A 9,948-nucleotide genomic window follows, 5' to 3' on the forward strand; every position below is an offset into this window, starting at 1 on the left:
TGAGGACTTACTTTGTCAGAGCTTTTATCAGCAGTGACTTGTTTCAAGAAGTTCGAGGAAAAATCTGAAAGAAATACATACATACTTATGCTGTTGTGCGAACGTGTGAGTTTAACTTTTATAACAATTTTATTTGTTAAAGTGTGTGAAAAAATTTGAAAAAGGTACAGCGAATCCGAAATTCACACACACACACACGCATACATATATATACACCTCAACAACACGTGTGCATTAGCCTCAATAGCGATAATTAACCGTAGCACTCAAGCCAAGTTGACCAAGAGACCGCACTTCTGAAAGGACCAACTTTTTTCCCTACTGTGAATACATTCAGTCTCTCCCTTCCGTCAATATGGTCAACTTATAGTGACATTAAATTCTTCCGAATAACTTAATTCATTGCCATCCGTTATAATTAAATTAAATTAGTACACTTTAACGGTTAGCAAAGCTTAAGAAGGCCGAGGGATGAAAGCAGGCGTTAGAAATTTAATTCGCTAAGCGTGCATCCTTTAAACGTCGCACGGCGAAGTGCGAATGAGCGAAGTTGGAAAGAAAAAACTAAAATTCAGAAAACTTTAATATTTTTGTACGCATTCAGTGCTGCCACTTCGGTTTTCGTGAAGGCAACGACGCTTCGAACCCCCTTGTTCTGGACAATGTGAAAAAAATCCAGTTCAACGACGCAGCAACCAAAGCAAATTAAATCATTTTAATGATTAAATGAGACTAAAGTTGGATTTAGCGCAAAGCTGCAACAGCTCGCAGCGGTTGGAGTTAAGTGGCGTGGCCACAATCAGTAACAACCACCAGGTCTTACRTTTGCCACCCCAATGGCTAACTGACAAAGCTTCAAGCACTGTCATAAAACATAATCGTCACTCATTATGTTAAAGGGCCACTGCTATGCGTGGTCGAAAGAAAATTTAAMCTCATACTACCATATATATACCAGTATGATATGGAATTGATATTCCTTTGTAAAGGTTTGGTCATAGAACGGACATTGATAATGAGAAACCAATAATATAAGTAAAGTGCTGGCTGGCAGGTTGTACAAAGATGCGAAGAGGGTAAGATGAAATATCTCCTGTCATCAAACAAACATTCGTCAAATTCGTGACTTGGTTCCCACGTCACTGCTCACAGTCATAACTTCGAAGTCGTCAGCWCCGAAATCCAACAAGTACTACCTCGGACTAAGTAGGCCATTGAGAAGTAAAGTTCTCTCTCGACGAACAAAGCTTTAACTCTACAAGTTACTCATCATTCCCGTCTTGCTATATGGTGGGCATGTACGATGACAACATCTGATGAGTCGGTGGTACTAGTTTTCGGGAGAAATGTTCGGCGCAAGATTTATGATCCTTTGCGCGTTGGCCACGGCGAATATTGCATTCGATGGAACGATGAGCTGTACGAGATATACGACGACATTGACATAGTTCAGCGAATTAAGAGACAAATGGATAAAAACACTCCAGGTCTGAGAGCCATTCCTTCTCCCAATTCCTGCAGGGCATATAGGAATCGATGTATACAATTTTTTCTTGTATTATGCATCTTCTCACTTCGTCACTACCAATTTAAAGCCAAATTTACTTTTTTATTTCTTCGAAAGCCTCACTTCACTTTCTATTATAAAATTAAATTTAATTGTTTTCTTGCGAAAGTGTACTTTAAATAGAGGTGATATAAAAATAAATTAAACTGTGAAGTATCACAAATATATTACACGAGTATGCTATACACACTTAAACACATAAAATGGCAATCAAAGAATGCGAAACTCTTGATTTGTTGTTCTTTATTTGCACTTTACTGGTATAATAGAAATTCTTTCGTTTGTTGGTATTTTACTACTAACGAGAGAGACTTGCTGAGTACAAATTCACACAGCGAAGATTTTGAAAACTTGAAAAGTTTCAAAAGAATGTCGTGAGAACTGTTRGAGTGTGTCATTCTTTGCGCATCCTTTCTTTTGGGACGCTAACTGTACCAATTGCAATATTGTCATGTTTCTTCAGCTTGGGGTTTCCGATTCTTGTGGGTTGGATATTCACTTCATTTATTTAAGCACAAATTATGTATACCAAATAATAGCTCTACAATAGTACGATAAATTGCCAAAAGTGGACCACTCCAAGCGGCCTTCTTTGCAAACGGATCTTCGAACAATTCACTTTTTAATGCAATGGCGTAGATATTTATTATTGCTTAAAGTCTATATCACACTTAGTGCCTAATATAGCTCATATAGACATCAATCTAGAAAATAAGTACAAGAATTTTACATATTTTATTAGGTGCGAAGATTTACAGCCTCATGGCGTACGTTTTTARATATTCATGTGGCGGTGGCGGCTTATAAACTACCTCACCCTCCTTATCCAGATAATCAGCATACTTAATAACATTCACACAGTTCATACCCAAACGTTCCGCTAATTTCGCCGAATACAAGCTGGTACAGTCCAAAGTCATAAGTGGATACTTGAGCTCTAGCCCCAATCCTTTGAACTTTTCTAGAAGTCTCATACCAATTGCAAGTCCACGTAAACTCTTATCGACCGCCAGCGCATGTATATGCAATGCTYTCTCAACATTATAACGYTCGTAGACATTGSAGTCGCGCTCGGCCTGAGCCAATATGCCCACCTGCGTACCCCAATTGGATGAACCATAACGCGCGGCCTCCTTAAATAAATGTTCAGCTTCATTACTATGCTTCGGGCCAGACAACAAAACGCCAACTATGCGTTCGCTTAGAATACTGCCAGCTGTTTGTTGTTGCATCGCCATTAAGCTGGTTCCATGCGCTATTTGTGAAATATTGAACTGCTCATCTTCCAGATCCGGATGTCCTTGTGCGCTGCCAATRTTCATCGGTTCATCTGGATAGAAATGTATTCGTATGAATTTAAGCACGTCATCGCTTTCACCCAATTTTATTACGCGAATACGTATATTATCCACTTGGCTCGGTTTAGTCTCGGTACCAGTCATTTCCTGTCGAACACTGTTACTCTAATGAAGTCAATATTTGGAATATTCAGTATTTTAAATGTTTTATCGTCGGTCACGGTTGATAAATTTCCTTGCAACAGCTAGTGGGAGGTGTAATAAGATATGACAATTGCAGCCAACTTAAGGTAGAAAGTCGTATATTCTATATTGTGATAGCGTTCATTAGTAAGTGAACAAAGAGAAAGTAAAGGTTTTGAATCGTTAGCAACTAGCTACCATCAGTAACTAACAGTAGATTTATGACAGTCAGCCGAATGCAGTAAACAGCTGATATCGGCAGAAGTGAGTGCAAAGATAAAGCATTATTTATAAATGTAGTACTCCTCGAAAATGTTAAAGATTTGTGTTTATACACTAGTCTTTGCATTAGAACAGTATAATTACGATCCAATATGTTTCCTGAAGTAAACTGCATTTTTCCAAGAACAATTAGCCAAAAAACTTGTTTTTGGTCGTACATCAGTCGAGTCTATGTAACATAAAAGAGATCAGTTTAATGTCAACTCGTCAGTATTTTCTCAAAGCTCTTTGGAGTCTTTATAACAACATAGCTTATCGAGCTTGAATCTCCCCACTCGTACGCAAAGTTTGCTTGCCTCAGGGTACACCTCTTTAGCCTTTTAAATACAAAAGTACGGTACTTTTGAATATCTCCTTTTCTAATATAAGGCTCTAAGTTAAATCTCTTTAAATCGATTCCATTATAGAAATTTGGACGTAATTTGTTTGGAAAAGTAAGCGDKGCCCCGCCCCCTACTAAGTATTTTGTACATATCTCGGAAACTACTATAGCTATGTCAACCAAACTCTATAGAGTCGTTTYCTTCAGGCATTCCCATATACAGTTGAAAAATGGAAGAAATGGGATAATAACCACGCCCATCWCCCATACAAAGGTTATGTTGAAAATCACTAAAAGTGCGTTAACCGACTAACAAAAAACGTCAGAAACACTAAATTTTACGGAAGAAATGGCAGAAGGAAGCTGAACCCAGGCTTTTTTTAAATTGAAAATGGTCGCCCACTTATGGACCCAAAACCATATCTCAGGAACTACTCRACCGATTTCAATGAAATTCGSTATATAATATTTTCTTAACACCCTGATGACATGTACATTTTGAATTCCATCTGATGCCTTCTCTGTATAATATATACATTAGGAACCAATCATTATAGCGGAATAAAACTTTACGGAAATACGGTATTTGAGCTGAGGTATCCCTTGTGGAAGAATTGTCGTGGTCGGACTATAACTTTTCAAGGTTCCATTTTTATACTCTCGCAAATAAGTTGCTAATAACGGGATATATCGTCAGATATACATATGGTTATATATACCAAAATGATCAGGATGACGAGTAGAGTTGAAATCCGGATGACTGYCTATCCGATCGTGCAAGSTGTAACTTGAGTAAAAATTGAGATATCTTGATGAAACTTGTTATGCGAGAGTATAAAATGTTCGGTGACACCCGAACTTAGCCCTTCTTTACTTGTTTAATTTTGTAACGATTTAGGTAAAATTGTATAATTATTCCTATTACTTAGTGCAATACTTACTTAATTACTTAGTACAATGCAGAAAAAGCATACAAATTACGGCGAACGTGGCTCGAGAACTACATAATTGTTCGCTGAGCAATGCGCCTTAAATGCAATAAAATATTTACTCAAAGCCCCCGTAAAACAGTTGAATGAATACAATTTAAGATAATAATTGACGGGATATAGGCATATTAGTAAGAGAACCGTTTGACAAGTGCTTWACTTTTTACACAAAATATGCAGGCCCATCAGGATATATTGATTGCCCTTAGCCACGTTTTCATGCGGCGAAGTGTCGAAAAGACCGTTCAGAGGTCGAATTCGTCACAGGAAGTGTACAGAATAAGTTCTCACGCAAAAATTTTCACCTTTAGTTTGTCGGCCGCAGATTCTTAGTTTTTCTTCGTCAATCTTCAGTTCTGCTGCCAWTTTTTTCSTGTCTGATCGTTCTATCCATTTAGAAAATGTTCCACTTTTTGCTTTTTGTCTCCGWTTTCGTTACAAGCAGCGATTTTCCAGATCGATCGATTCTTTCTGAAGGATCACGTTGAGTGAATRGGTTAGAGATATAATATCACATAGGCAAACAATTCTATTGTATTCTGAGTATCATTGCTTTTCCCGATGTTTCCCCCATTTCCTTTCTGAATCCGTCACTCCTTAAATCCATGAAATGGCATTCTTCTAATGAAAAAGCTGTTGAGCTGTCGTTCCTTATTTGCATACAATGTTGGACGAGGCTAAAGATCGAGCTTCAAATAAATATGGTTTTTACTGTGAAGGAGATTTKTAGATATGCCTAAGTTAAAGTCTTTATTATTCTTACAAGTGACGTACGGTTAATTAGTTGTTACTTAGATTTCTTCTAACTGTGATTGAACGAKCTCGTTTTACTTCAAAAGGACTTAGAACATCTTATAAGATGAATACTTTCTCTTACAAGTTATTTTAATTAACAATACAAAAAACAGCTTTGCCTTTGAAGATCTGAAGCACTTCTTCATATTTCCGAACAACTGAAATTGAATGTAGTGCCTTGCACTGGTTAGATGGCAGAGGCTAGAGAGGCATTAAAAGGAAAATCAGTGATTCGCCCAACATTTTCTTCTCTAAAATTGTGCATAGTGTTTTCGACTAGGAAGCAGTCGCACAGAGCTATTGAGTGTGAAAATTCTTTCTTTGTTTGAAAAAGAAAACACATTCCATATTTATTCGATAATGAATCTCTGCTTTTATTACATTTTGATCTYTCAAACGATGGAACAAGTTTATCTTCACCTTATTTTAGATACTCACATGGTACTGAGAGGTCAGAATATCTCTTTCTCACGCTTTCTGTTACAGAGTTCTATTCTACTATTTGGAAGAAATATCACACTATATTATGACTACTAAAGTTCCTAAAAGACCAATAAGACTGGGAAACAAAAATTGCCTTGTCAAATCTCTTAGTTTTGACGAACTTGTCTCGACCGTCGGTAGAATTTTTATAAATGTGAGGAAAAGGTCGAATTTTCACTTCAGTTCTAGAGTTATACTGAATAATACAGCTATGTGCCCCAAAAMAGAAATATTGAGAACTTCCGCCGCCATAGAATTACAATATTAATACCAGAACAGAGTAACAGTGACAAGTCATTCACGGTGAAAACTTCATTGTTTTTCTGTTTTGTTCAAAAGCAACATTTGAAATCAAACAAYTTTTTGGCAGAAATTGGTAACAAAATTGTAAATAAACAAATTCATGGGAATATAAACATTAACGATTTCGGACTAAATTAACCGACAACAAAACAGAAAGCAGTAGAATCCACGCAACTACGAACAAAAAAAAAAAAAGAAAAAAAATCGTTGAAAGTAAACAAATAAATTTGCGCAATAAAACCAAAAATTTATTCTAAACCACCGATCTCGGCAAAAACGAATCAAATGTCTCGCCGCAGTAAGAAGTGCTGTTGGGATGCCAACGATTGGCTGCCGGCCGAAGTCATATACTGGCTGAATGTGCCCAGTTTTCCGCCGGTCTGGAGTCGTTTAAGCAAAAAGAACTCGGCCAATGTGCCGCGTTGCATACCGGCRAGYARGTGCGGGGTCTACGACATCGAAATCCCGAATGAGCTTTKKTCGTTATGGGGCTATCTGCATCCATGCAACCAAGTYTTCAATCCTAAACCGTGCGGCAAGCAAAGTTGGGCCTGCAACATAGTGGCTTGCTGTGCGGCAAAACTTTATCCGCTGGCGCATTGGAAGCCACACCTCTTGGACAACATTGTGATCAATGGCGATCGTTATTATTACAATAGTTTGCGTAAATTCCRCGGCGAAACCTMTCAATTCACGCTAAATGATCTGTGTGATACTTGTTGTTTGGATAACTTACGCTTTAAAGTACACACAGAGATGGTTTCATATGGCGCACTCTACGAGCAAGACAACTCGCCTATAAAGAATTTAGCCAAGAGCCTGATCAATTTCTTCAGTCAACATAAGGTGGGTCTCCTGCATTGTCGGCACCTGCGTGCTCTGGTCATTGGACGTGATAATTGCAACGGTTGTGTTGGTGGTGATTAYTTCATGTTCGACTGCCAGAGCAAGGATTATCCACTCTTCGGCAAGGGTGACTGTAGGCCCTACTTGCTGCGCTGTAAGACGCTGCAAATGCTGCTCTATTGCATTGTGATGGCGCTTGAGGTGCGCTGCAAGAAAGTACAGTTTACATTGCATAAGGTTGGCATCCGTTATGAAGGTCCAATACTCGAAGATCAGGATGAGGACGAATTAAAGAAGTTGCAGCGAATCATCGCAAGAAGAAAGGAGAAACCCGTGAAAGTGGGAATTGCGAGAATTCGAAATATTTGCAAAAGCATTCAGKGTCCGAAGAGATGAACGTCAGAAACCTGTTTCACCGATTTGAAACCAAAAATAATCCGTACAGATCTGTGACATAGATCTACATAATTTTAATGGGCAGTCCAACTGAATCGAGATATCCCAAGGCTTTGAAAAACTCGTTGAAGAGCCTTTAAAAATACCTGCGAGTTATCGCACTGGAATCTTTGTGTGTCAGTTGCAAAATTTCCACAAAGAAATGAGTTTGTCTACTGAGCCATTGAAAGTTCTAAACTATAATCCTACAGGTATTTAATATGTCCTGTGCTCTCCATCAGCTCCGATTTCGGACCCCATTCTACTGTAAAGTTTTTAAAGCCGACGATGGAAGCCCCATTAAGGCAGCAATAGAAAGATTGTTACAAAAAACTCTCTATCGTAATTTCATTATTAWCGGAACAGTGGCGGTTGAGAGCTTGGACTTGAATATTACTATTAAGGACTTCAGTCCTTTAGCTGGGTCAATACTTCCGTTGTCGGAAGGTTCTTCTAGTCCGAGCTTCATGCACCCAAAAGTATACGTCTCGTTCTATTTATATACGTATGTTTAGACTGCTAGGTACCGGATTGGCACCCATCTAGTAAGACAACAATTTTTTCAGTTGCTGAAACGAATTTTATTAGTATATCTTTTTTAATTACTATTTGGTAGAAAAAACAGTCTTACCCGATTTTTGATGAGCTCAAGATGCCTCGAAAATATAAAACCCTTTTTCCGGAAATTTATACAATGTCTTAGTCAACTCTCAGGTCTAATTGGAAACCCTTCCGATGAGGACTCCAAACGTACTGCTTTTACTACGTTCACCCCTTTATATGTATATATTTATTTATTGATTGAGTTTCAACTGTCAAAGAAGATAATACTCMCGCGAAATAATCACGTTCCAGCGCCCTAAATTGTAAAAGCTCTTACTTTTAGACAAYCTCGCTCCATCCTAACCTTACAAACAAATATTTATTCAGTGGTAAACAATTTATTTTTCTCTTAATGGCTTTATCACAACTTGGAGCCAAATATACTAAAAAAGATATACAAWATCTACGACAATAAGTACGAAACATTTATTGTATAGTAGGTATGCTTGAACATTTACAGCCTCATGGCATACGTTTTTAGATATTCATGTGGCACTGGCGGTTTAAACACCACCTTACCGTTCTCATCGAGATAATCCGTGTACTTAATGACATTCACACATTCCATACCCACACGTTCACATAATTTAGTCGCATAAAAGCTGGTGCAGTCCGCAGTTATGAGTGGATAGTTGAGCTCACGACCCAAGTCTTTCAACTTCTCTATGAGTTTCGTTCCAATTCCACGTCCACGGAAACTTCTATCGACCCCGGCAACATGTATATGCAACGCTCTCTCAACATTATAACGCTCGAAGACGTTAGAATCGAGCTCTGCGTGTGCTAAAATCCGAATCAAAGTGCCCCAATTGGTCGAACCGAGACGATCGGCCTCTTTAAATAAATGTTCAGCTTCATTACTATACTTCGGACCAGATATCAAAACGCCAACTATACGTTCGCTTGTGACACCGTTAACTATTTGTTGTTGCACTGCTATTAAGCTGGTTCCATGCTCTATTTGTGATATAGCGAATTCTTCATCTTTCGCATCTTGTTGTTTGCCAATATTCAACGGTTCATCTGGATAGAAATGTATTCGGAGGAATTTAAGCACCTCATCGCACTCACTCGGTTTTATTACGCGAATTTGTATATCGTTCACCAAGTCTACTTCAGTCATTTTCTACCGAGGTCTAATACGCTAATGATGCCAATATTTGGATTTTTCATAATTTTTAATGTTTTCTCAATAGTGAGAGCTTATAAATTATCGTGCTGATGATATGGATGAATGCGATAAGATAATTGTGATGCCGACTTAATGAAGCTAAGGGAATGTAGTCGAATAGTCTATATTGTGTCAGATTTCATGGGAAAGTGACTAAATAGAAAGTAAGAGCCGGTAGAGATTTGATAAGGAAAACATACATATAAATACAAATCGACGCACGATAGTTAGCAGAATTGTATAAACAGCTGATTTCGTCGGGAGTGATTTTTCACACAAATATTTGCCACATTGACTTTTCATCAAAAGTAAGTAATACTGTAGGTCAATGTTCAGTAAAGAGGTTATATTTCTAGCACAAATGATTTGTCACATCTATTTTCGAGCGTCTGATACCGATAAATGGGATATAGCATGGATTTTGAAGTGGCTACCTAACTCCAAAGCATGTGTTTTCCATACAAAGATTCACTACAATGGAGAGATAGCTAAGTGATAGCCGTCTGCTTCTACAGCAAGAGGATTGGTTGACTGTTAATGCAGAATGCTCGATGTACTTGATGTACATACTTGGTATGAGGCATTTAACCTGTCTCTTATACACATCTATGCAGAATGCTCGATGTACTTGATGTACATACTTGGTATGAGGCATTTAACAGGGTATTAGG

At 38.1% G+C, this 9,948-nt stretch overlaps 3 protein-coding genes across 3 annotated transcripts; 1 reads left to right on the top strand and 2 right to left on the bottom strand.

The window, feature by feature from the left end:
* Positions 1 to 1,822: 1,822 nt before the first annotated feature.
* LOC108968948 (dopamine N-acetyltransferase-like) lies at positions 1,823 to 3,198 on the bottom strand. Its single transcript, XM_018933319.1, has one exon. The coding sequence runs from the start codon at positions 3,007 to 3,009 to the stop codon at positions 2,320 to 2,322; it is 690 nt and encodes a 229-aa protein (XP_018788864.1). The 5' UTR covers positions 3,010 to 3,198; the 3' UTR covers positions 1,823 to 2,319.
* Positions 3,199 to 6,271: 3,073 nt separating this feature from the next.
* LOC108968972 lies at positions 6,272 to 7,796 on the top strand. The gene has a single exon (XM_018933389.1). It carries the CDS (start codon positions 6,508 to 6,510, stop codon positions 7,462 to 7,464), a length of 957 nt encoding a protein of 318 aa, XP_018788934.1. The 5' UTR covers positions 6,272 to 6,507; the 3' UTR covers positions 7,465 to 7,796.
* A 628-nt stretch (positions 7,797 to 8,424) lies between these two features.
* LOC108968964 (dopamine N-acetyltransferase-like) lies at positions 8,425 to 9,241 on the bottom strand. The gene has a single exon (XM_018933359.1). It carries the CDS (start codon positions 9,227 to 9,229, stop codon positions 8,561 to 8,563), a length of 669 nt encoding a protein of 222 aa, XP_018788904.1. The 5' UTR covers positions 9,230 to 9,241; the 3' UTR covers positions 8,425 to 8,560.
* Between the last annotated feature and the right edge of the window lie 707 nt (positions 9,242 to 9,948).

The sequence above is a fragment of the Bactrocera latifrons genome, unplaced genomic scaffold (assembly GCF_001853355.1).
Source record: "Bactrocera latifrons isolate USDA-ARS-PBARC rearing strain unplaced genomic scaffold, ASM185335v1 scaffold_104, whole genome shotgun sequence".
In the NCBI taxonomy this organism is placed as follows: Eukaryota; Metazoa; Arthropoda; class Insecta; order Diptera; family Tephritidae; genus Bactrocera; species Bactrocera latifrons.

Excerpts from the sequence above, each read along its gene's own strand:
- LOC108968964 (XM_018933359.1), bottom strand. The coding sequence starts at position 9,229 with ATGACTGAAGTAGACTTGGTGAACGATATACAAATTCGCGTAATAAAA.